At 30.3% G+C, this 27,819-nt stretch overlaps 6 protein-coding genes across 7 annotated transcripts; 3 read left to right on the plus strand and 3 right to left on the minus strand.

Moving 5' to 3' along the window:
* LOC107928319 (probable carboxylesterase 18) lies at positions 1-1,280 on the plus strand. Its single transcript, XM_016859509.2, has one exon. The coding sequence runs from the start codon at positions 144-146 to the stop codon at positions 1,146-1,148; it is 1,005 nt and encodes a 334-aa protein (XP_016714998.1). The 5' UTR covers positions 1-143; the 3' UTR covers positions 1,149-1,280.
* Positions 1,281-4,074: 2,794 nt separating this feature from the next.
* Positions 4,075-5,748, plus strand: LOC107928301 (probable carboxylesterase 18). The gene is made up of 2 exons (XM_041076034.1): positions 4,075-4,470; positions 5,044-5,748. Exons 1-2 carry the CDS (start codon positions 4,075-4,077, stop codon positions 5,665-5,667), a joined length of 1,020 nt encoding a protein of 339 aa, XP_040931968.1. The 3' UTR covers positions 5,668-5,748.
* A 536-nt stretch (positions 5,749-6,284) lies between these two features.
* Positions 6,285-11,600, minus strand: LOC107928280 (uncharacterized). The gene is made up of 12 exons (XM_016859469.2): positions 11,310-11,600; positions 11,133-11,219; positions 10,362-10,495; positions 9,654-9,712; positions 9,135-9,189; positions 8,986-9,036; positions 8,334-8,373; positions 8,102-8,142; positions 7,596-7,697; positions 7,134-7,181; positions 6,783-6,902; positions 6,285-6,597 (listed from the first exon to the last, which is right to left on the minus strand). Exons 1-12 carry the CDS (start codon positions 11,356-11,358, stop codon positions 6,535-6,537), a joined length of 849 nt encoding a protein of 282 aa, XP_016714958.1. The 5' UTR covers positions 11,359-11,600; the 3' UTR covers positions 6,285-6,534.
* A 3,806-nt stretch (positions 11,601-15,406) lies between these two features.
* Positions 15,407-17,015, minus strand: LOC107928271 (peroxidase A2). The gene is made up of 4 exons (XM_016859461.2): positions 16,761-17,015; positions 16,502-16,681; positions 16,060-16,222; positions 15,407-15,971 (listed from the first exon to the last, which is right to left on the minus strand). Exons 1-4 carry the CDS (start codon positions 16,968-16,970, stop codon positions 15,556-15,558), a joined length of 969 nt encoding a protein of 322 aa, XP_016714950.1. The 5' UTR covers positions 16,971-17,015; the 3' UTR covers positions 15,407-15,555.
* Positions 17,016-20,327: 3,312 nt separating this feature from the next.
* LOC107928250 (single-stranded DNA-binding protein WHY2, mitochondrial) lies at positions 20,328-24,288 on the plus strand. Its single transcript, XM_016859435.2, has 8 exons — positions 20,328-20,484; positions 20,875-20,957; positions 21,050-21,147; positions 21,248-21,346; positions 21,527-21,621; positions 21,810-21,883; positions 23,271-23,359; positions 23,938-24,288. Exons 1-8 carry the CDS (start codon positions 20,453-20,455, stop codon positions 24,055-24,057), a joined length of 690 nt encoding a protein of 229 aa, XP_016714924.1. The 5' UTR covers positions 20,328-20,452; the 3' UTR covers positions 24,058-24,288.
* On the minus strand, positions 24,217-27,568 carry LOC107928251 (uncharacterized). Of its 2 annotated transcripts, XM_016859436.2 has the most exons (5): positions 27,316-27,541; positions 27,139-27,209; positions 26,961-27,066; positions 25,918-26,050; positions 24,217-25,009 (listed from the first exon to the last, which is right to left on the minus strand). In XM_016859436.2, exons 1-5 carry the CDS (start codon positions 27,375-27,377, stop codon positions 24,884-24,886), a joined length of 498 nt encoding a protein of 165 aa, XP_016714925.1. In that variant the 5' UTR covers positions 27,378-27,541; the 3' UTR covers positions 24,217-24,883. The 2 variants fall into 2 exon arrangements, with proteins under 2 accessions (XP_016714925.1, XP_040931160.1); XM_041075226.1 differs by having other exon boundaries at positions 26,961-27,209; positions 27,316-27,568.
* Positions 27,569-27,819: the final 251 nt, after the last annotated feature.

A 27,819-nucleotide genomic window follows, 5' to 3' on the forward strand; every position in this document is an offset into this window, starting at 1 on the left:
AAAATGAATTATACAGTATCTCCGCAGCCGTACGTATATGATATATCCTATAAAAACTGGGTGTATATATATCTGCACGTCCAATATATGTAGCTGCAGATGTAATACAGAAGTAAACCGTGAGCTCTAAGCTGAAAATAGCTATGTCCTCCAATAATCCAATTTCCAATTTCCAAGACGTGCCTTGGAAACAACGATTCTACAGGTCCATGCTTGGCTACGGTATCCACTTCTCTCGCCGTTCCGATGGCACCATCAACCGCTTCATCATGAACCTATTCGACCTCAAAGCTCAGCCTTCCAAACAACCTATCGACGGCGTCATAACTTCCGACACCGTCGTTGACGCCACTCGCAACCTCTACTTCCGTCTCTTTCTTCCTTCCCTCGAACAAAACACCAACATGCCACTCATCGTGTACTTTCACGGCGGTGGCTTTGCATATATGTCGGCGAACTCCATAGCTTGTGATGAGCTTTGTAGAAACCTTTGTAAGAAAATCGGTGCGGTGATAATATCCGTTAATTACAGGTTATCCCCGGAGCATAAATACCCATCTCAATACGACGACGGATTTGATGTCTTGAAGTTCATCGACGAAAATGCTAATACCAAAAATTTGCCTTCGAATGTTAATTTAAAGCAGTGTTTCATCGCCGGTGATAGTGCCGGTGGCAACTTGGCACACCACGTGACGGTGAAAGCGTGCGAGTATAGATTAAGAAACGTGAAGCTGATAGGGTTAATAGCAATACAACCGTTCTTTGGCGGGGAAGAAAGGACGGAATCGGAAAATAGATTAGTTGACGCGCCGGTTCTGTCAGTGAAGGGTACGGACTGGTTGTGGAAGACGTTTTTGCCGGAAGGGTCGGACCGGGACCATCCCGCTTGTAATGTGTTTGGGCCGAAATCTGTTGATGATATAAGGAGGTTGAAGTTTCCGGCGACGATGGTAGTGGTCGGAGGGGTTGATCCGTTGTATGATTGGCAAATAAGGTACTATGAAGGTTTGAAGAAATGTGGGAAAGAAGCATATTTGATTGAGTATCCAAATGCTTTTCACTCATTTTATGGTGCACCTGAATTGAAAGAATCTGGTTTGTTAATGGAGGAAGTGAAAGATTTCATAGGGAAATTAATTAAATAAGTTTACATTCAGGTTTTTAGAATTAATTGCTTCGACTGATTCGTTCGATTCAATTAAATAAATCATTAAAAATTCATAAAATAATAAAAAAAATTAGTTCAACCAATCTAATTGGTTTTTAGCTTGGTTTAATCGGTTTGTACTAATTCCCAAATCAATTAGTCTAATGCATTTATTCGAACTGATAACTTGATTGGTTCTCGATCCATTCAGGTTCAAACAATCACGATGATAACTTCATTGTCTACATACTTGTATTTTTAAGGTTTTAGGTTAAATTTTGTCATTAATTCCTGTATTTTATGGAAGTTATGGATTTAATCCATGCACTTTAATTTTGTCATTTTTAGTTTTTACTTTTCAAAGTTTATAATTTTAAACTTTATGAAGTTAAGTTTAGTTGTTTCTGAAATTTGATGCGACAAACTTACTATCATATGTGTAATGTCATATCAATTTATCATTTTCATATATTACTCACTAAAAATCTTGTGAATAGATTAACAATTATAAACTTATGTGATTGGCTTGATGGCCAAGAGATATTTACCCATCGAACCCACCCAATTTTAAGCCTCCAAGAAGCAAAGGGTAGACCTTTATTTGGGTAGCTCTCTTTGGATGTAGTGTGTGCGTGTATCCTTACTCTGTGTGTACTAATCCTCCAATTGTACAATATCCAAAAAATGAATTGATAATTGTCGTTTGTATCAATACTGAAATTTTAAAATTCGATAAATATAAAAAATTAGAATGGTCTTATTGGAGAATATGAACTAAATATACATCTGTACACATAATATATATGATTAGTAATTGAATTTAATTTAACGAATGTAATTGTACTATTTGATTCAGGACTAAAATTTCAAAATTCAGAAAGTACAATGACGACTAGATAATTCAACAAGTAAAATTATTAAAATTAATCAAATTAAATTATATAGACTAAATCCACAACTTTCATAAATTACATGAATTAATAATAGAATTTAACAAAAATTTTATAATGTGTACTAGTCATAAATCTCCTAACCTACCTTCCTTTCGAGCTCCCTTAATGCTTCGTCACTCGAACACTCGTTTTCAATTTGCCTCTCTCTTTTTCTCTTTATGTTTTTTTTTGGTGGAAGAGAAAAAAAAAGTAATTAGATTCCATTAAGGCTTAGTTTGGATGGGCGATTGGGTGCGGTGCAGTGTGTTTAACTTATTTTTTGTCTCACGCAATAGTATCGCTACAGTATCTAATCTCACCGCCACCGCTGTTTTTACACTAACCGTAGGTAAACGCACCGCCCATCCAAACTCACCCGAAATTGAACTAGACAAAAGTGTCATCTGCTTTATCATAATATAAGATTGTTAAAACCTCCCTAAGCATATTATCACCCTGAAACCTTCCTCCCTCTCTTTTGTTTCCTTTTTCGTTTTTATGAAATAGATTTATTTATGAGATGGATGAATGATAAAATTTTTAAAAAAAATATTCGATTTATTAAAAAAATTCATATAACTATTTTAAAATAATAAATATTTTATATTAATATTTATATATTTTATAATTAAATTTAAAATAAATTTTTTAAAATTAAAATCAAGTTGAGTTGTACATTTTAAAAGCAAAAAATCTTTACTCAAAACCAATCCATAAATACATCCACATCTACTACAGATGAATAAAACTATGATTCATCCATTGTTGTTGTTGTTTTTTTTTTTTTCAGTCCTCTATTGTAGGTTGAATAGCGATTGGTAGGGTTTTCCTGCTCGTCCATGGAACCTTGTGATATATTTTCGTAATTTAACAAATAATTTTAATATATTAACAATTAAATTTAAATTTTAAAATCTAAAGGAAATAAATAAAATTTTCCAAATATAAAAAAAATACGTTGCATATCTTGAAAAATGAATGTGGGACTGGCTTTAACAATGTGGTAATTATTAGTGGGGTTGCGTTAAATTAAAGAATGTAAGGTTGAATATGATTATTTTTATCAATCGGTCAGTTTCATACGCAGAGAAAAAACCCATAAATATTAAATATATATATGTATGGACTCACCTAAGCTTTTTGTTTGCATTTATGAAGTCTTCTGCTTCTTGCACATTTAATTAATCGGTCACCTTTTGGTTACAACTACTAGAGATTAATTTTTTTTTAGAAAGGAACTTTAAATTCACACTACAATGAGACATTGACTACGAGAGTTTTAGTTTGAACTGAATTTAATAATTATAATTTAGTTTTAATGGAATATTAGTTTAATTAATGTTATTATTACAATAATTTAAAAAAAAAAGGTGGATTCAGACATATATTTATTATGTTTAAATTTAAAAGTTTAAAGATAAAGTTAATAGTTTAAAATGTATGAGAAATAATTTTAAATTAGTTTTTCTTTTACCTGAATACCTAAATAAATCTATAAAAACCTTTAATTCCAGAGTAAATATAAAAAATTTCACGATTTCATTAAAACTTGAACTCAACATTGCTATGAAACTAAAGCTTAATTGAGAATAATAATATAGATATGAGATAATGTTTGTAATGTTTCAGAATCAGATCAATAATTTTCAATTCGTTTAAATATTTAATTAATTTTTTAAATCGAACAAATTAATCTATACTAATTCATAAATTAATCAGAGTTTTTATATTATTTTAGATTTATATATCAATGAATTCCTCACCTAATCAATTAGATTATAAAAACACTGAATATTTAATGAGATTTTCACAAATGATTTTTCATAATATAAAAATATTGAATTCAAACCCATAAATTAAATTTGCATTATTAAATCTATGTCCGCAGTCGTACGTAATCCATAGTTATTTGCACACAAATATTAAAGTTTGAATCAACAGTGAATTGAATGAAGTGAGTTGAAAGCCATTAGAAAGATCTGCATGTACAAGATGTCCAACAATCCAACTTCCAATTTTCAGGACGTGCCATGGAAACATCGATTTTTCAGTTCCATGATCGGCTTCGCCGTTAACTTCTCTCGCCGTTCCGACGGCACCATCAACCGCTACATCATGAACCTCTTCGACTTCAAAGCTCCTCCCTCCCAACAGCTCTTCGACGGCGTCAAAACATCCGACACCGTCGTCGACGCCACTCGCAACTTATACTTCCGCCTCTTTCTTCCTTCCCTAAATCAAGACGACGACGTGCCAGTCATCGTCTATTTTCACGGCGGTGGTTTTGCATATTTGTCGGCAAGTTCCATACCTTGCGATGACTTTTGTCGAAGGCTTTGTAAGAAAACCGGTGCAGTGATTATATCTGTAAACTACCGGTTGGCCCCAGTGTTGTTCCAATAGGGTCGGAAGCGTGTAAATTATTGTACTAAAAAATCACACAAAGTTCAATTCACAGGGAAGAGAGGTGGATCACATGGACCTCTTAAATACCAAGTCTTTCATTAGACAGAATATCCCTTCTATAGTAATTTAATAGCACAATTAAATACTACTATTATACCCTCAAATATTGAAAGAAAAATAGGACAAGAAAGAACACAAGAGTTTTAACGAGGTTCGGTAAATTATACCTACGTCCTCGGGCACTAACACCAGATGATAACTTTACTATCTTCAAAGTATTACAAACAAATAGAATTCCTTAAGAATTCTCAAATGGGAGAAAAAGAAAATTAAGAGAGAAAGATTGGTTGGGATGAATTGAAATGAGAAATGAGAAGGCCTATTTATAGTTGAGGTTTAAGGACCAAACAATAAATAGCCCATTATCTCAAGGACCAAAAAAAAATTATCCCTTGCCACTTTTCTAAAGTTGGTGGTTATCATTATTGATTGTCTCCCATTAATGTTAAATGGCAACCATTATTAATTGTTTTCCATTAATGTTAACACCCAGAGCATAAATACCCATCACAATACGATGACGGATTTGATGTCTTGAAATTCATCGACGACAAGGCTAATACCAAAAACCTTCCCTTCAATGTTAACTTAAAGCAGCGCTTCATCGCCGGCAATAGTGCCGGCGGCAACTTGGCGCACCATATGGCAGTGAAAGCGTGCGAGTACGGATTAAGAAATGTGAAGCTGATAGGGTTAATAGCAATACAACCGTTCTTCGGCGGGGAAGAAAGGACAGAATCGGAGACCAGAATAGTTGACGCGCCGATTATATCAGTGAAGGGTACGGACTGGTTATGGAAGGCGTTTTTGCCGGAAGGGTCGGATCGGAACCATCCAGCTTGCAATGTGTTTGGGCCAAAATCGGTGCATGATATATCGAGGTTGAAGTTTCTGGCGACAATGGTGGTGGTCGGAGGGTTTGACCCGATGCATGATTGGCAAATAAGGTACTACAAAGGGTTGAAGAAATGCGGGAAAGAAGCATGTTTGATTAAGTATCCCCATGCTTTTCACACTTTTTATGGTGTCCCAGAATTGAAAGAGACTTGTCTGTTAATGGAGGCAGTGAAGGGCTTCATAGAGAGATTAATTAATTTAAATAAAGAGGGGTGCAGTTAGAACTCGCCCATCAGTCGGGTCAGATAATAATGCAACACTATTGAGTTTATATCAAATCTATCACTTAATTTTCCTTTTTAATTACTTTAAAATTTTCTAATAATTTTTTTTATACTTTAGATTAAATATATATAAACTTTTAAGTGATAATGTGGCAAAATAGTGTGACCTCTAAATCTAAATCTAAATCTTAACAAAATTCAAGTTTAAAAGTTAAATTAAAAAAAAATTATCAAGATTCAAACCTAATGTGGACCAAAATAAATTTCAAATAAGACTAAATTTTAAAAAGTACTTTTAACTTTAAAACACTGCTCAAATTCTAAAAAATCCTTTTGCTGGTATGGAAAATTTTAGCATTTCTTAAACCAAAATCACTTTTGATTGGTTAATTACTTTTTTTTCATCCATTTTTCTTCTCGCAGAACACACCTAGTATCCCAATTCCTTCTTCATTTTCTCTATCAAAATTTATTCTCTGGTTTTTCTCTTTTATTTTCTTCAATTCTTCCATTTTCTTCTAAGGTTTTTGCTGCTCTCTCTCTCTTTCTTTCCACTCCCCTAATCCTGTCTTCTCATTTTAACTCCCCATTTAATTTTTTCCTTTTTTTCCCATTTCAGGTTAAGCAATGGCATACCAAAGGACTACGAACTCAACAGGTGCATTTCAAAATGGCTGGGGTAGGTAACTGGCACAAGAGCACATGAACCAATATTGGCACATAATATGAAAGCAATGGCATGTGTCTGATATTCATTCTCCAGTAAAATATGCAGCATTTACTTGTGATAAATGGCTCCCTTGGTTCAAGCCTATTAACATTTTTACCATATTAGCCTATCAGTTTTGAGTTGTACATTACCTGATCAGGCACGAAGGTCCAACATGTATTCCTCTCCACAGGCACATTTAATCACATGAGAAATCCCCTGTAAGACAAGGACGCACCTATTAATAATCTTGCTAGGAAAAGAACTGGCCTAAGAGACTTTTAAGATGGTGGAATCATCGAATTATCTCGTGCAAGCGAACCAGAAACATTCAACCATCTGAATTACCACATCCGAAGGCCGCTTCATGAAACAGAAAGCATAATCTAAAACCATATATCTACCTTTATTTGTTCAAGATGGTCCTGCAGTGAGCAAAGATACTCAGTTTCTCCGTCTTTATCTGATAGAAGTGCTTTGTATTCTTCTTCAAGTGCCATTACACTTATTTCCAACAGCTCCGGCTATAGTTACAAACAAAATTTGTACGAAACTAAGAAAACTGTAACAGATACATAAACTGTACATAAAGTAGCAAGTATGCAACCATTTCACATCATATACTATTTGGTATGCAACTCAATCAAACATTTGCAAGGATTATGAATGACAGTTCTCTAATGGCATACTTGTATAACTTTCATGCTTGTAAACAAGCTCACAGTTGTATGAAAGAATTTCAGTAAGCAATTCACCTTAAAATGGTTTGATCCGAGCTTTGCTTGCTCAATAGACTCCTTAATCTGAAAAAAGGAAAACCATGAAAGAATTCTAAAAATAAGGAAAATAATATCCGGAAATATTTTAAATATTTTGCTTAAAATGGAACAATCAGAATTCTAAAAATAAGGAAGCTAAAAATAAGCTTCGGTTGTAAATATAGAAAGCAATCCACTTTGTATTTTAGATAAATGGATAAAACCGCTTCCATCCAAATGAAATAACTTACATATAATTGAGTCACATTAGTAAAAGGAATTATGTATTTATGAAGCATTCATGTATTTTTATATATCATAATAAAGTTTAAGGTCTTATATATTTATATAAACTTTGATATGTTAATAATTCGTCTTATATAAATTTTGATACATTTATACATTTGTATTGATGCTATTTTTTATGTAGTGTGTGTCCGCTTCAATTTATCTACTAACCTTTTTATTATCTCTCACGAGTTTGGCTTTCATTTGTTTAATCCCATCTAGCTTGGCTTTTTCCAAGTCCAACTTGATAATCAAGTCATTCCCTTCATTATTCTGTTATTAAAAGGAGTCATTAGAAATAGCTAGGGATAAATATCAAATATTTATAATTTTCTAATATGTAATTTGACACATGAATTTTATTTTTGGTACAATTATACACATGAAATTTAAATTATGGTTTATATGTATACATTTAAAGAACTGAATACATATATTTATTTTCATATTGAATTAATATAATTGTTTGTCAATGTAATATATCAATCTAAGATGGTGTTAATTCGACAATGTTATTAATAATTTATGAGAATTAAATTAAATCAAAATTTTATATATAAAATCACATAAAACTAAATTTCATGTATGACATACATATTAGATCAAAATGGATGTATAGTTTATCGCAAATAACTAACCCCTGAAATCTTTTTCAGTCATTGGCGCAAGGTTTTTACCTCATTGTCCGTGATCAAACAGTTTCCAACACTAATGTTACCTGCAAGATTAATCCAAAACAGTATGAAATAATTGACATAGTTATAAGGATCAATTTCGCAAATTACCAACATTGTAGAACATGGAAGTTGGGTGAAAACAAATGCTTAGGATCAACTTTCAAGCATAACTCGCATAAACAGTTCAAAGAATTCCTCAAACAATAAATTGAAATAAGTCTTGAACCCAAACCTTCAGATTCAGTCATTTTCTCGTCAAGTTTATTGTTGACCTGCAGGAGCTAATTATTAGAATTTAAGAATAATAAATAAATAAATAATCTATTTACAATGATTAGAAGCTACCCAAACACTCAGATAAGTAAAAAGATGTCATGAATTTATTAACCATTACAGATTGATTTATAAATAGGGTAATCCCTGAATATTTATCTGCATAAGGGCTCTCTCTCTCTTTTCCATTCTCAAGCAAAATCATGAATTAACCAGATCAGCTCGAAAAAGATATTTAAACTAATTTCATGTGGATCTCCCAGCAAACAGGAACTTAACTTTTACATGAATTTTCATATTAAAAATCTGCATTCAAATATTATATTTTATATGCATGCTTATTGCCAAAGGGACATCAGTTTATTACTATGCCAAAGACCAAAAATGATACAAATTGTATGATACCTTAGAAACCAGTCTGTGTTGTCAAGAATTACTATATAACATACCATGTTATGTTACTTATTCAGTCAAGTCGGACTCACCAACATTAGCCAAAAGCTTAAAAAAATTGTATAAGATGAAAGAGAGATGAGTATACTAGCTCTGTACTACAAGAATTGATTCTTATTCCTAAAACAAAGGAAAGCATAGAAGATGTAGTAATGTACCAAATCATGCTCTTCCATTTGTCTTCTATGTTTCTGAGATTTGACCCAGTCCTACGCACATATGAAGAGGATATCACCAACTGCATGCTGAAGAGCTAAATGCAAAACTCAGAAACCTAGAAGTGGATTCTGGAACTCAAAAGTCAAACCTGTTGTTGCTGCAATTTGCAAGAAAGATCCTCGACCACCTTGGAGTAGTAAGCACTGTTATCAGGATAAAGGAGATAGGGATTCATCACATAAAGCATGGAAGATAAATAAATCAAGCATATGAAAGTATGTGAGTATAAGTAATTGACAAGGTTCAGCCTAAAATCATTAAATCAAGCATATAAAAGACTGTAACATTAAATCAAGAACTGCAGCCATCCATCAGAACTACATGGTCCACTGACATTAATATGAGTCAAGCAAAGTCCTCAAATCCATAGCAAAAATAGAACCAAGTATTATGATTTCCATCATTGTGAAGGACTTAAGGCCTCATATGTTGAGCAACATGTCAATATATGTGACATTTCTCCAAAAAAATGATCAAGAAACGCACAATTTAAACATAGATAGCATGCTGACAAACAAGCTACACATCATCTTGGAGTTTAAGACAGTTTTCACATTCACAATATGAAACAGTGTAGATTAAATTGTTATAAGTTCACTTGAATTACCTCTTTTCTAGTAATTTGGAAGATAAACTGATTTTTTCATGTTGAATAAGCTCCAGTGTCTGTATGCAAGTCAGAGACAAAAATGATAAGCGAAGTGCTGGTAAAAAACATAATGGCAATAGGATACCTCATCTCAGTTGCAGAAATAAAGGTGAACATTTCAAATATGTATCCAACATACGCATTTGGGGTAAAAAGTTAAAGTTTGACATGCATATTGTTCTGGCCAGATTAGAGTTGTATTTGAAGTTCTGAGTTTGAGCCTGTTATTCAGTAAACAATTAGAACAGTAATCTCATTGGACCAGCATCTTACATTATGGCTATTCTCAAATTAGTTGCGTAAAGGTTTCCTTTCCTTCTTTGTTTAAAGGTAAAAACATATATATATACACACAGTAGAGATTCTCAGTCGGACATAGGCATAACAACGGGTTGAATTTAAACTTTTACAATATCTACATCTATATCTGCTTAATCGCTTTAGAAGCCATATCTATTTATATTCACATTAACTACATGTTGAATATCCGTAAATATTTGAATCCGCATTATCATTGCTATTCCTATATAGACTGATTTTTTGGGTTTAGTATATATAGCTTCTATTCTGGCTATGAGTTTTGCTTTCTTGTTCTTAGCAAAGTTCAAAACTGATGACCACATGAGAAGTCACTCATACAATTAAAGAGAGAGATAGAGAAATAACCTGGGCAAGTGTGGTTGAATCAGAGTCTAGAGAGGCTATTTTTCTCTGTTTCTCAATTATCAGCGAACATAATTGGCCCTTTGCTGTCAGCATCTTCTCGATATCTTCTATAAGTTGTTGTTTCATGGATTTTGCTGCAAATAGCAGAAAATACGGTAAGGTTTGAGATTAATAGAATGAAACAAATGATTCAATACAAAACATTGGATTATTTGAATTCAAAAGTAGAGAAAATGAGATATATAATCCTTAAAAGCAAATATATTCAAAAACACTATACCTATCATTTCCCTGATATTTTCTTTTCCTTTTTTTAATATACACACAAGAAAAGTAATTCAGTAGAGGAAAAATAAATAAGCTGTACACTCTTTCATACACAATTAATATTTAAACAAATCACTATTAAACTTGGCAATATAATTATACTCCTGCGCCTATAAAGTCATTGATCAAGAATACTGTGGTTATCAATATAAATCCAACTACTGAAACATTCTAACATAGAACAAATAATTAAATATTTTAATTTACTTAAAATTCGATTCATATTGTATTCTTGTACGATCCAAGTAAAAGATTATAAAGATCAAACTAAATATATATAAATGTATGAAAATTACAAAAAGTGCACAGTATTCCGGGCGAGCACGCGCATTCATACATACATACATGAAAGGGAAACGAAAGCACAGTCAAGTTATTCTATATTCCCGCCGAATCGATTAGCAAAATAAGGAGAAAAGAAGAAGAACAACAAGAAGAAAGTACCAGAAAGGATATCATTTTGCAAGGTTTGAATAGTAGTAAAGTGGATCTGCTCTTCAGCTGAAACGTTGGCGGCTTGATCCTCCACATCTGCCATTTTCCTTTCCACAAATTAACATTTCCGAGAAAATAAAAATTAAGGAACAAACAGAGTAAGAAAACTATCAAAGAAGAAAGAACCGTTGATCTGAGATCGGAGAGTTTTCATGTACTGCAAATACTCTTCCATTTTCTACTCGCGGCTTTGGTCTTCCTCGTCCAAATAAGAATTCGAGCAGTTTTTTTTTTCTTTTTGCCTTTTAACAAATTGCTACGAGGCCGTGTCACAATGCCGTGAATGTTTTCGTTCGCGGTATCAAAAATTTTTAAAATCTCTTATATAGGTTTCTGAAAAAAAAAGTTTGCAGAAATTTATTAGGTAGGACTTTCTTATCACATAGTTAATGGTTACATCCAATTATTTAGTGCCATGGTTGATTGGATGGGATATTGCTCATGTGGTGGTGGGAAAGGTTTTATTTTCTTTTTATAAGTATTATATACTACTTTTGAGATTTTTTATAGAATTCTATATGTATTTATGAGATTGAGTATGAAATTTTATTTACTCATTTTAAATTGAGTATTCTTTTTCCTCTCTTTCCTCTTAAGATTAAAAATCATGTATTTTACATATTTATATTATTGAGTTATTGAGTTTCTGAAATAATGTAAAAAGAAGTGCTTTGAATCATTGCTATTTGACTGGAACCCATTCTAAAAGAGTTGAGTCATTTTAAATTGTTTGTTGACACAGACAAAGTTAGATAAAACCTCTTTAAGTTATTTCAATATTGGAGTTAATAATTTTTTTTTATTCTTTGAGTTTGATTGGGCTAAGCAAATAGTTCAGATTTTTAATGTTATAAAAATTGGAACGACTCAAATCGATTAGATGATACCAATTGAAGCTTTGGTTCAATTGATTGAACCATTATTTTTATCTTGGTTTTCGGTTTTTTACTAAAGTTAAAGTTTATTACAGATCTTTGTATTATATCATAAAGTTCATTTTAGTCATCCTGTTATTAAACTAAATATTGTATATTTGAAAAGTAAATATTTTAATTCTTACACATTAACTTTATTCTTAATAGAATATCGTAATTTAATGGTGGTTGACGTGACATTAAATCAATTATTAAATTTAAAAAGCTAAACAACAGCTTTTAAAAATGAATAGAGGTAAAAAAATTAATTTTGCTTTTACCTCGAAATTGTTTTTGATTCTATTTGTTTTTGTTAAGTGGTTGTTATGCTTAAATTATTTAGAGTTTGATCCATATCATTTCATTTATTTTCAAGACTAGCGAACCTTTTAATATGATTTAATGACATATTAGCTACCATTAAGCCACAACATTCAGTTAATGACAAAGTTAATGTGTAGGGACTAGAATGTGAGCTTTTTAAACATTCAGAGATTAAAATATTTCTTTCAATAATAGAGGAACTAAAATGAATTTTATGATATGGTACAAAATATTAAAGTTAACTTATAGTTCAAAACTGTTTGATTTATATATGATTTTATATCATATGTTTGATCCGACTACTATTCAGCTTAGTTCTAGCATCGTTGATTTGTTTAATTACACATAAATTTTAGTATCATAAAATGAATTGTACTTGGTCTTTATATTTTTAAAACGAATAAAAAGAGTTTTTAAGTTTTAGAAAAAAGTGAATTTATCTTCTTCTTTTTTAAAGGATGAAAATCTTTGTTAATTTTATCCGATGAACTTAAATAAATGATAGAATAATAATTTAAAAAATGACATGGAATTTTTAAAAGAGGTAAAAAGATTTTTATTTTTTTTATTTTTTGATATTGATTAAATTCCGTGAAAATAAAAAGAGTAATTTAATCCCTTTTAATTTTGAAAATAAGTAGTTTCTCTGACATCACAATTAGTAATTCATCTGATAGATTATGCATGGGATATGTATTAATATTATCGATTAAAATAGTTAAGTTTAGTCATAATAGTGCATTATTATTTTATGTGTTTTGCCTGCATTAAATTAAATATTATCATTGTAATAAAAAAATAAAATTGATGTAAAAAATAGTAATCTTAAAAAATATTTTTAAAATAAAAGGAATTACTAAATATATGACCTAATTTTTAGCACTTTCCATTATGCAATTTTGAATTGTATTTAATTACTTACCATACTACGATGCATTGCATATAAAAAGGGTAAAATTAATTCGTATGGTATAATGTATGTAATAACGGTTTATTATCAAATTAAACATTTGACTATATCAACACATATCATATAGAGTAATTGTTAGTATTTTATTTATTCATTTTATGTAAATAACTTTTTGGGTAAGTTTTTTTAATTATATATTTAATAAAATATAAAATTTAAATTAAGAACAATTTTTCCCATTTTTATAACACGGATGATATTTTAAATTCAATTTTTATAGTAAAATTATATAAAAATATTAGTTTATATAAAGATACTATACTAAAATTATAGCATTATTTTTGTGATAATTAATGCATGGTTAATTTGTTCAATACTATTTTGTTATGCAAGTATTACTAAAGTGAATTAATGATATTTGAATACTATATAATCAAATTTAGTAAAATATTTTTAAATCATTAAATTAATTTTTAATATAATAAATAATTACACATGGTAAATTTTTAAATTTTCATAGTGACAAATTGCAAATTTTTAAATGTGCCACATAAAAAATGTTTTTCTTTTATTGTAACATCAAATTGTTATAGTATTAGTATAGCATTTTACCAAAATGGTTAAATTTTAATTTTGGCCCCTCTAATATGTTTAAACTTGAAATTTAATATTTATCCTTTATTTTTTAATATAAAATTGTCTCTATTTTTATAATATTAACTTTTCTATTAAAACATTATATTATTATATATCATTTGAATGCCCTATTTTTTTTAGATTTGCATTTCGTCTTATCATTTTTTTTTTGCAATGTTAAAAAAAAATTAAATTTTAATTTTGATCCTTCTATTATACTTAATTTTAATATTTAAGTTTAATGTCTAATATAATTTAATGTAATTAAAATATTACGTAATTATATATGATTTTTTAAAATAGGATTACAACCTTCAAATTTGTACGTGGGATGTGCAATTGCAGTAAGGACATATAATGATGTGATATGCAGCAAACTGAAATTTTAATACACTTGGTGAATTTGTTTGTATTTGTTTGTAGCAATAATATAAAATCTTCAAATATTTTTGTAATGGATTGTTGGCTGTCGTCCAATATGCAGGTTACTGTCTTTGACCCTGCAGAGATGTCAATGGCCTTCAGGCCCCAACTCGTCGCATAGATAGTGGTTCCGTTGTTTTTCTAGGTTTTGTTTATACCCAAATAAAGAAATATTACACTACGGTCCAAAGGTGAAGAAAAAAAAATCAAAGGGTGTTTTTAGAATTTTTTTTAAAATTTGAAATTTAAATTTAATTATTAACATTATTTTTAAATTAAATTTATTAATATAATATTTTAAAAAAAATATTTATTCAGTAATATAATAAATTTAAAATTAATAAAATAATTTTAATTGTGTTAATAATTAAAATATGAAAAGTTAAAAATAAAAACATAAAAAAACAAATTAAAATGGACCACCTATCATTTTCATTTGGATCATTACTCTTTTATTTTGCGTCAATGGCCCCCCAAGCAAGTCTACGATGGTTGCATCGCATGAACATTCTCTTCATATATGGTATGTTACTTTCTTTTGTTTAATTGTACAAATTTCAACATAATTATTGAACTTAATTCACGAGTTATGGATTATGTTATTAAAGAAAAAATATTTTGATTTATAAAGTGTTGTCTTTATTACAATTCATACAATATCATGACACATTATATGATTAAAGATGGTAAAAACACTATGAAGATTTTTATATTAGGAATTAATTGCATTTTGTCCTTATTTAACAAAAAAGAAGAAGAGTAAATTAAAATTAGTATTTGTATATTACATTAAATAAAAAACTAATCACTTCTTTTAAAAAATTCATCTATTTTTACTATTAAAAATTAGTGTGGCTAACAGAATAATCATTTAGCTTTTTAATAGTAGAAACGGATGAAATTTTTAATAGAAAAATCTATTTACTCTTTCATCAAATGTATAAAAAATAATTTATCTATTTTTTTAAGTAGAGAAAACAATATGCAATTCAATTATTAATACAAAATTCTAATTATTAACTAAAATTTTCACTATTATTATTCCAAAACATCATAGGATAATGCTTTTTTTTGCACACTTTAAAAGAAACAGCCCATCACTAAAAAAAAAAAAACCTCAAACTTTAAACTTAATTTAAAAGTTAAAACCCATTTGGCATAATCTCTAATTGACCTTTTTGCAATCGAGCCTTATTTCTCCATTGGTACCAGTCAAAGGGTTTAAGTTCCCCATCTTTATCATGGCCTTTGCAAAGCTACTAAAGAACTGGCTTTGACTGCTTGCAAATCTGTTAACAATGGCCACTGTTTCAGCCCCCTTAGTGGAAAACAATTCTTGGTCTGTTTGAAGCAATCCCCTTTGGTTTTGTAGGTTCGAAAAGTACTTGTTGTCGAACGTAAGCGAACTTTGTTCATCGAGATCGATCAAACTTCTAGTGTCTCCGCCTTTAGGACATCGTTGTTTGAGTGTGTTTGCATATGTCGCGTTGAGGGTAGGATCGGTTTTCCCCGTTTTGTTATTGAAGTTGTAGAGTCGGTCCATGAACGCCGCACATCGAGCCCTTCCGAATGTGTGAACACCTAAGAACCAACCATCATGAAAATAAAAATTAAATGTTTGTTTATGGAGTGATTTGAAAAAATCTTTTCAATAGAAAGTAAATCGTACCGGACAAAGCGACTAGATCAGTAGAATCAAATCCCACGCTCTTGAACAAGGTTGCAATATTAGCAAGGCTCTCGTGGCCGGTCGGGATACTTCCGGTCCCTTCCCGGTGCGCAGTCAGACTATCCCTTCTCCCTAACGGAACTTGCCATGTCGGACCTCCACCCTATATACAAAACATACTCTTTAAACAACATTGTCTTACTACTAACCAAATCAAGTAAAAGTACTATAGAGACCCTTAATAAAAAAAATAGCAAATTAATTTTTGTCCCATAGATCAAATAACAAACCTGAACTTTTGTTAAAATTTTTATTTATTTTCACTATTATAAACCGGTTCATGTATGTGAACATGAAATATATATAACACATCATGTGTAACAATTTAATTATTCCGCTAGCTAAACTTATTTTTAACCATAATTAAAAATGGAAAACATACCAAAGAAACAGAAATTTGAGCAGCAAGTGCCAAAACATCGGCACATGAGACGACACGAGGGCAAGCTTTCTCCAACGCCGTTTTGATATCATCGATAACTTCATATCCCTCCGTCGAAAGGTTTGGGGTCGCCGTTTTCTCACCGTCCGTACCGTTCAACAGTAACGAAGCATCACAACCCTGCATGTATATATATCACCATTAGTGCATGCATGTACATATATACATACATATAATGGAACAAATATTATGTTCTTACATGAACAAAACAATCATGAAAATGAAGGCGAACGATCTTAGGGAATATCCAAATATCATTTCCTTGAGCTTGTTGCAGCACATTACTAACAATGGTGGACATATTAGGGCAGGTTTTGGCATAAAAGGTGGCACTGAGTTGAGCATTTGATGCACCCAGCATTATTGTTAGCAGAAAAAGAAGGGTTGTAATCATATGAAACGAAGCCATTTTTTTTGAAGATGGAAAATGAATGAGATGCTTTAAGAGACGCCATTGAAGGTCCTTTATATAGAGGGTAGAGAGGCTTATAGCTGGGGGGTTTAGCAAGTTGCATCTTGAGTATATCTGCTATAGGGTGACTACTGACTTGCAGTGTGAATCATGATTAGTTTTAGTAATATTCTGTGATAATCAATAATGCAAACGCGTGTCTGCCATCTTTTCTCTTTTTATTTAATTTTTGACTTTCAAAGCCTAACATCTGGGGTTCATGCATGTCTTTCTTTTTAAATATCATTTTACACTGTTTTTCTTTACAAGCAAGACCTAATCCAAATGTAGTTATATATATTAACGTAGGCTTACTTGGGAACAAGAGCAAATCATTGCCAGGGCTGGAACAAGGGCTGATAATATCTCTGCCCTCCTAAAATGGTAATTTTTTTACAGAGACCCTTCAAAATTAATGAAATCACTTGTTAATATATTGATACAATTGTAGGTTACCCTCTCTAAAATTTTATTATTTATTTTTAACCCTAAAAATCAACACACACCAAAATAAATAATCTTTTTATAATTCGAACCTAAACAATTTTAAACGGTAAACATCAATCAATAAACCATAATTCGATTATGAAAGATTATTTAAATGTAAGTGATTATAAAAAGTTATTTTAATAAAACGACAAACTCTAGGGTTTTTATAAAAATTTTCTTATCTATCAATGATGAATGTCTATTTTCAAGTTGAGAAATTACTGGGTGGCTTCTCACTGCAGATTCCATGGTTGCAAAAGTTGACCAATAATTTGGCTTCTTTTTGCTGCTGACGTGGAATTGGTAGACTTAGTTCCATTATATTTTGTCCATGCATGCATGTGGATATATATATTCATGTGTGTGTGAACAAGGCTTCTTATTCCTTTTAGGTCAAATGATGTAAACAAAAAATACCATGCATGTATGTTATTTTTAACACCGCCATGTACGTGTATATCTCTTTTTGTAGTGAGTTTTTTATTATTATGTTAGAATATATTTTATTATACTTTAGATTATCAATAATAAATATATTTATTAAAAATTTATGTAAGAGTCGATGTTTTGATTTTAATGATAAAATTTTTTATACGTAATTTTTTTATTAATTTATATAATAATATAATTTTTTTGTAAAAATAATAAATTTTTAATGATTTATCAACTGAATTAAAACTCGGTTGATGAGTCACTTCAATTCAATCAATGATTTTATTATAGTAGAGATTAAGGATGACAATAGAGCAAGATAGAATTACTAAATTCATCATCACTCTTATATTAGTTTACTTGTCCCCACAACTCACTAAGGTGAAGCTATAAATTCTTTTAGGAGGGTCGAAATTAAATTATATATTTTTTACGATAGTAAAAATACAGTTTCACCATTTTAATAAATTATATCTTTATAATTGTTAAATGATTAAATCAAATTTTTATCATTTTGGGGGCCAAAGTGTAATTTTACTTTTATTAATTTAAATTCTTATAATTTATAAAAGGGCCTAAATGATATAAAATAATTAAAATACTTTCAAATTAATATACTTTATTTTGTAAAAAAAATTATATAACATAATCCAACTAAATTAATACTCGTTTGAGTTTTAATACTAACTCAATGCTTAATATATATAGTTAATCTTCTGTATAACAATCACCCACCATAACAATATTTTGCAATAACAACAAAGTTTTTGTAGAACATAATTTTTTTATATTTTATTTTAACACTCTATAACAACTTTTGACTTATAACAACAATATCCATAGTTACGAAGTACATTATTTATTAAATTAGTTTTTTTTATAATATGTTGTTTAAAATTTTAACTAAAATTATAGTTATTTCATATAAACAAATCTATTAATTATTATTTATTAAATGAAAATGGTTTTAATTAAAATATTGTTTCAATAAAATGATTAAATTAATTATATTTTATTAAATGAAAAAAATCTTCAATAAGTAGAATTAAAAATATCAATTCAATAAATTATTAAGTTCCCTAATTAATCATTCTACTATGAATTTGGAACATCATAAATCTATAAATAGATTACTTGAATTTAATATCTCGTTATAAATTAAATTATTTAATTTGATAACTTATATTGATGAATTGAACTTGTTAGATTTATGAAGTTTATATTTGATCATGTGAAATAATGTAAAATAAAAGATGCATAAAAGTAATAATGCATGCACCTATTATACGTCTTTTAATTTCGTTGATTCGATTCCCACTTTTTTTTTTCTTTTTTGAACTTAATTTTGACTTTCTTTATTTGATGAAAATTCATGATATAAGTTCAAGGTAAGTTTACAACAATTACCTCTCTATAACATCTATAACAATATGTCATTATAAGTGTAAAACAATTACCTCCCTGTAACAGACAAAACTTGAGCAGACAAATGAAGTTGTTATAGAGATGATTCACAGTATAAGAAAACTAATAAAACAGTAAAAGTACTATGGATGCCCCTGTACTAGTAGTTAAATTGCATTTTGCTCTTTTATTAAAAGATAGACAAATTAATCACTGTGTCATATTTAAATGTTACAGAATGGGTTTTATTTTTTAAATTCAATTTGAGTAGATACTAAATATAAGTAAGTGGAGAATAGAAAGAAAGGATAAATGAGGGGAACAAATAATTACAGGGAGTACTCTTCGTCTTTCTAGCATTCGACACAAGAAAAGGAATTTCATACACCCTTTTCTTGTGTCGAAATAATAACAATTCTAAGACCATCAAAGATTTCTATTCTTAGTTTCGATTTTTCCAGATTTTTTCAAAAACTTTTTATTTTTTTTGATTTACTAATAACAGAATAAATAATAAGGATAATATAATAAGTATAAAATAAGTCGAAATAAGTATAATATACTACGTAATGGACAATCCAAAAAAAGAGAAGGAATCTTTACTTTTTTTTTATAAAATAGAATCAAGGTGATAAACTTATAAAATAATTTCAAATTTTGATGAAATACCAAAATAAATAGATTAAGGCTAGACTAATCTAGAAAAGGTTTTATTGATATTTGATTTGACAGAAAAAAGAAGGAGGAAATATTAAATATATATTATATTATGTCATCCAATTGAGTGATTTCTTTTTATATTTTAACATTGAAAGTATGGATAGATATTAGGAATCAATTAATTGAAATTAAGATAAAAAACAAATTAAATTTTTTTATTAAAAATTCCAGATATTTATGTTGTTAAGAATTAATTTAGCTGATAGAATAAATAAACAAAAACACGTGTTGATATAAAAATAGATAAAAATTTTAATAGAGGACTGAATTTTTTTTTTTGATAAATGTAAGAGATTAATTTACCCCATTTTTAATAGAATAATTTTGGGTACTATAAAGTAATTTCGGGCGATAACCAGAGCAATATCCCCGTCAATCCACGCACCTACGCCAAGATGTTGAAACAATGTCGCTCTTTGCTCTCCAGGTTCAATTTTTTAGCTTACATTCAAAAACCCTAATTATATTGTTTTACTTAAAGATTTATGGTGCTTGAGAATGAAGAGTCGAAGTGTTTATTCTACTATATTACATTGTACCCTTCACTCAATTTTTTTTTTACTTTCTAAAACCTCAACTAAGCCCTAACTTCGTCTTCTTCCTCTAAACCCCCCAAAAAATATCTTCATATTTCGGAGTTAGAGGTTCTGTTTTTTTGGGTAAATATTAATTTTCATGGATTTCATCACGTTCAGAGCAAAGGGTTTTCATTGTTCTGCAAAAATGACTTAGTATTTCTTTACTTTACAAATAAATATACGGCCATTGAACCCTTTCTAGTTGAGTTAGTTTTTAATGATGTTTTCACTGCAAACAGGTCACTGCAATCTGCGAAATGGGGTGATGGCTTTGAATCCCGAGCTGCCTATTCAACTTCTCTACAGGATTTCGCTGCTACAGGTATCGAATTGTCCCTCTCTTTTGCATTTTTTTCACAAATATTGATTAACCATAACTCGTGTTTGTTATTATTATTTTTCATATATATGCAGGAAATGCCAATGGTCGTGTGTTTGCTCCTTATACGATATACAAGGGGAAAGCTTCACTCTCTATTTCTCCTGTTCTGCCAACTTTCGTTAAGATGGATGTATGCTCCCATTGCCTTTCCTAAATATTTGTAGTTATTATTTTCCTCACGTGGTTTTCATTTTAGTGAATGGTGACTTTCATTTGCCTCGTGTTTGCAGTCCGACATTGGTGGCCTTAAAGTTAATCGCCGTGGTTCCATGATGTTGACATTCTGCCCTGCTATTGGAGAGCGCAAGTACGATTGGGAACAGAGACAGGTAAGTATTTCTTATAATCCTATCTGTTTTCCTCATTGCACTTCTAATGCATTGATAGATAGAGCTCATATTTAGCATACTCCCAGCTGGATACCTTTTGTTTATGATAACACTTTCTCTTGTTGCTCTTGGCCTTTGCATAGTATGTTGCTAGGAACACTGATTTTTAACATATTGCAGAAATTTGCTTTGTCACCGACGGAGGTTGGGTCTTTGATAAGCATGGGTGCTCATGATGCCTCTGAATTCTTCCATGACCCTTCAATGAAATCAAGGTTAGTTTTTCGCACTTGTTTCTTTTATATATTCATTTTGTTGGAAGCAATTCTAATTTCCATTAACTTTTAGTGGCACATTTGTGTGCTTCAAAAATTAAAAAAATAATAACAAATGGAAAAAGCAATGCTTGCATGCAAGGTTTTTCTTTTTTATATATATTTAAGACAAATTATTTCTGCTACAGCAATGCTGGTCAAGTAAGCAAGAAGTTATGTATTAAGGCACTTGATGGCGGTAATGGCTACCTGATTTCTTTGAGTAAGTACTCTGTTCTAATTTCTTTCTTTGTGTTCAACTTTAATGTTGCTCTCTTTCAAAGCAACTTTACCTTTTGTTGTTGCTGTTGTTATTTATTTGCTTGTCCAAGAGCTGGACATTACTTCCAAACTATTTGCAAGAAAGAGTAGCATTACTGTAAAGAACAAATACTTATATGAAGCAGTTTAGGAGTGTTTCATCATCACCAATGGTGCTACACATAGTTAAAAGTTGGTATTTTGATGAGATCAGGTTGATCTCAGATCAACACTCAAGTAGTTGTAGTGGACAGAAATTTACTATTGGTTGCTAGAACTATGTTGCTCCGATGCTTCATTTTTCTTGAAGTACTCGTGTCCAACACCCGTGTTCTCCATATTTTTGGACATCGATATGGTAATATGACCCTCCAAGATCTTTCCAAATACACGAAAAAACTTAGGTATCTGACATATGCCTCTATCTGATACTAGACCCAAGGCCCAATAACAGAGGATGGGAAGAGGTTCTTAGAATAAGGTTGGCAAATAGTTGGATGGGGACAATTGGCGTTTTAAGTGTTAAGAAATTTCCTAAAATAAAATAGCATCAAATAGTCTGGACGAAACATATGGTATCATTTGTATACTTGATAACATTGTATTACTGTGAAAGGAGAGCAAGCTATATTTTGGCTTAACTTTGAAAGAATAGTGAGTGTTGAGTTAATATTTACAAGAATAATCTTGGCAGGACAGGTCTAGGAATCAAGGGCATAACTGTGTAGGACAATACTAATCTTTATTACAGCTTTCTCTGAGATCGCTTGAAAGGATAATGGTTGATTGATAGAGATTGTGTTAGAATAGCTACACTCATGGGAACATAAAATTCTGCTATGTATGTACATACATCTAGGGGATTGGTGACCTACACATGTTTGTTGTATAGAACAGTTATGAGACTTTCTTGGACCAAATGTTCGTTATATACCTTGTTTAGTGCCTCAAATGCTATTTAGGCAACTATAGGAACTTAGCTTCGTATAATGTGTCAATTATGCAATCATTATCACCTACATATAATGTAATTTGTTTTTTGAAAAAACTTCCCCTTTAGAAGTAAAATCGATTAATGCTTGAAAAAGTAATAGATCATTTTCTCCTTAGGCATATCGGCAATGCTTTGTTTTTGAAGAATTAAGACTTTATGATGGAAGTGTAGAACAACCGTTCGTTCTTTCGTTTCATTTTCTCCCCAGTACTATGTTTCCTCAATTTTAAGCAACTATTATCCGTTTGTTATTGAGCAAGGCAATCCACAAGAAGATATGGTAACTGGTATTACATTTATTTCTTTGTCAGGGTGTTCCATGTAAGTTTTAACTTCCTCTGTAATTTCTTTGCAGCTGTTACCAACAACATTCTAAAATCAAACGAGCGCTTTAACATACCTGTTACAACAGCGGAATTCGCAGTCTTGAAGACAGCATGCAGTGTATGTTATGATGACTAACTCAACTTTATTGCTATTTCCCTGATTTAATGATCTTCAATAAATATTGTAGGTATCTGCGTGAGATCACACTAGAAATCTCTAAATTACCTTAGTAATCAGTAATTAGGGCTAGAACTCCTTTTTCAAAATTCTACAATGCTTGAAAGAAATACTTTTGATCTCACATGTACATACATGCGCACATACAAATTAGAATGTCGAATGCTTTACATAGTTTGCAGCCTATTTTTAATGTGATATTGGACTTCCACTATAGAAGAGTAATCTTGTCATTTCAAAGCTAGACATAGCATTGAAGAGCTATGGGACTTATATGGCACTTAAAATAGGTTAATATGTTCTTATATGATAATTAAATTTCATGATATGTTAACATTGGTTTTAGTCAGGCTGAAATAATGTACCGGTAATGACCGTAGATTATCATAAACCTTGTTTGAGCTTTTCTTGGGCATTATTTTTAAGTGGGTTGGTTCGGGTTAAATTATTTGCTCCCTTGCTATGCGGTTGTAAAACGAAAAGAGCTTTTGCTATGTGGTTTTCCAATGTTGTCACAGTTTGCATTGCCTCACATCATGGGTTGGGATCGGTTGACGAATCAGTCACCTAAAGGCATCAAGGGGAGTCCTTCAAAGGTGAACTCAAAGCAGCATTTCGATTTGGAGTGGGATAGATGAAAGTGTAAGTATAAAACTATATAAAAGTTTTTTAGCATTGCTTTTCCTTAGTTTGCTAGTATGGACATGCTGAACTAGAGGTTCTCTTTTTGTCAGTTAAAAGCCTTTATTATGTTAATTTTTACTTTGTGATGAGCAGTGCTATTATCTGTCATGTTTAAAGTCTGAACTAGACTTGCCATATGCATCTTCTACTATATTATATTGGCACTTGTTTTGTTTTCGGTCAAATATGCTGCCGGTCCTTGTACTTTTGTAATGTTTGATTTTTAGTCCCTTTACATTAAAATTTTAAAAATTTAGTCTTCTTATTTTTTTAATTAAAAAATTCTTATGTAATCGTGGACACCGTTTCATTTAGTTCATAATGATTTACCTCTGAAGTCGGTATCATTAAATGAGTATATATTGATGGTAAATTTTGATGGAAATACTAATGGTGTTTGAATTAACTAGTTTATTGCAAATGATTTTATAAAATACATAACCATTACACAGAATATTAAGCTTACAAAAGGGAGACTTATAAGCAGGGACGATGTGGCTAATAATTAAAATTTTGGAAGGTTAAAAAATGCAGCTTTCTTTCACTTGGCTAAAGCTAAAAAATGATTAAATTGAATTCTCTGTACTTAAAAGGGATTAAAGGTAAAATTATATCATTAATCAGGAAGACCAAGGTCTCTATTTACATCCCTGCTTATAAGTATTATATTAGGTATAATAATATTTATAATTTATAATAATGTTGATTGATATACTCTGCTAAACAATTATACAAAAATTACAAAATTGAAAACATTCCCCCTTCTCTTGCCTTTGTAAATTATGAATCATGTTCTTTTTTCTCTGGAGCACCACTGAACTTGGGGACTAGGAACTTGAACATTGGCAAGAATATAAAGTAGAGTGTGCCCAAAACAATGGGTGCTGCAACAAGCCACCCCAACAACTGCAACCACCAATCATATTTCAAATGAGGGACCAATTTTCTATATAATATATCAAGGATTATAATTAACTTAATTATGATATCTTTATGTGTAACACTCAGGTTTTCTTAAATGATTTTTAGTCATTGTATTGCTAATACCAAACATGACAATGCTCAAACATCGACACATGTTACTTTTAGTTAACCCTTAAGGAATTAAAATAGGATTTAGGGTTTAATTGAAGGAACTTATTTGAACAATTCAATTAAGTCCAAAGGCTTAAATGCAAATAAACCAAAAGTTGGTTTGCACTTAAACCTAGATTAGCTGCCCCTTATAAATTTTTTGTATTTCAATCTATGATATCACCAAATACCTTCAATAATTTCCTAACATTTTAGGGTTAGTCACATAACAAGTTTTTAAATTTAAATTAATTACAAAATATATATAATCAAAATTATTGTGCTTGGAAGACCTCGTCAGATCAACCACAAAGACCTTATTTGGTTAGCCACTGAGATAACCATATCAAGTACTGTATGGTTACAGATAAATAGGCTATACTCAACCAACATGTGGCACTTAAAAGTCCCACTGGCTTAAGGTTGCATAAACCTTTCCCATGACTTAGTTGAGGAGATTAACTCCCAGCAGAAAAGAAAGCTAATAGAAACGAGAGAGCTCTTTTCACCCACTCCTAGAACACAGTCAACAATACTAAATGAAACAAGTTGTGATATCAGATTAAACCAAATACGGACTGGAATTTTATTTTTTTTAAATTGGATCATGACCCGATCTGATCCACGAACAAATGTATTAGAAGACAATGTGATGATGTTGAAAAGCATGACAGATAATAAAGTGACACATACAGGGGGAGGACAATACATAAAGTAAAAGAGAAGAAGGGGAAACTTACAGCACGGGCAATACTAAAGAGGAGTTCGGTTGAAGCTTGGCCAGTCAATACTTTGTTTAAAGCATCTGATGTTAATTCAAATGGCTCCCCACCTGTAAGCAGTTCCCCAAACCGCAAGAACGGCACCATAAGGCTGCACAACACAATAAAAATTAAATATTTGTAACAAACATATATATAAGATTACAAGATAATATAAACACGATACGAGTATAATAAAGTATATAAGATTACAAGATAATATAAACACGATATGAGTATAATAAAGTTAAGATGAAGTTAAGTATTTTGTGTCGGGGATTGAGATAAAATTATAAAATTTTAAGTCATGATTTGACTTTAAATTATATTTATTTTTTCATTTTGGATATTCAAACTTTTTTGTTGTGCTTTAATACTCAAACTATCATTTCATCCCATTTTACCCCTAAAATTTACCATGTATCACATTCTAATTGGCTTTTAGGAGGTGAACTAGAAAGGACATGATATTTTAGGTACTAATGTGAGGAAACGAGATAATTTATGGTCAAATCGTGACATATGCCAATAATAAAATTTCAATTTTTTGTGTTAAAATGAATTAAATTGAATGAGAGTGGTCAACAATAAAAGTTTTCCATTTAATGAAGAGGCTAAAATTCAAGCCAAACTTTTTATAGAATCACTAATATAAAAATTAAATGGTTTAAAATGATAAAGTGTCGTATCTGTTTAAAACTAATCAATTAATTTTTTTTCAAATCCCGTATATAATATTTTAAATTATAATTTTTTTCCTTTTAAATAATATCCGAATTTATTATCTCATATTATATTCTAATCACATTAACATTTACCTAAATTTATACTATAAATTGCGTAAAGCAAAGCACATGAAAAGCTTTTAGTTAAATATATTCAAAAGACATTGACCCTCGATAGATTTGAGCTTTACATAAATGACCAATGATTAATATAAAAAATAAATTATTACAATCTCAAAATATTATATAAATATATGCTGTTAATGAAGGGAAAAAAATGGTGAAAAAAAGAAGCACCTCAACTCAATAGGGGTGGCAATGAAGTTAGCAAGCATGACTGTTGGAGAATGGGCCAATGATCCCAACACCGCTATTGCCATCCCACACATCACCACTGTCACCCCTGCAATTCCCATTCCCCCATTTTTCATTTTTTTTCTTAATTTCTTCAAATATATAAAATAAAATAAATTACCACAAATTGGAAATACTCCTATAGTAAGTCCCAAAGCTGCAGAAAAGGCCAATTGCTTGGGTTGTGCTCCTCTGCAATTTCATTTTTATACATTCATGTATAAAAATTTATTATTTTTTACTTATCATAATAAAAATAAAATAAAATAAAATAAAAAACATATATATTTTAGATTACTTGCGGAGGATTTGGATCATAGGATCCACAATCTTTTCATTCAACCACCCCTTCACTGACATTGCTATTCCAACTTCAATTCAATTCAATCCCTCAACAAAATTATGAGAAATTTCTCAGATTTTTTTTCAATTTTTTTCTCTTACCTTTAATTTTAAATAATAAATTTATGTAAGAGGAGAAAGAAAACTATAAATAGTATCATCGATTACTCCGGATCATTTTTTAAATCAATAATTAATAAATAATAATAATTCTATTTTAGTTCTAAATATTAAACAAGCCTTAGAATTTGAGGAGGTAATTTAAGTCTACAAATAAATTGAGATAATAATTAAATGTATTATGATTGAAATTATTTAGGGTTGAGCAAATTATGCAAAATAAATAGCTTCGTGTAACAGCTGTGCTGTGTATATGTAATATATCAAATACGTAATGGCTGGTTTTGGAAGATAAATTTGAATTTTTCGATTCTAAATTCATTTGTTGTATAATTTGTAA

Source organism: Gossypium hirsutum, chromosome A08, assembly GCF_007990345.1.
Source record: "Gossypium hirsutum isolate 1008001.06 chromosome A08, Gossypium_hirsutum_v2.1, whole genome shotgun sequence".
NCBI lineage: Eukaryota > Viridiplantae > Streptophyta > Magnoliopsida > Malvales > Malvaceae > Gossypium > Gossypium hirsutum.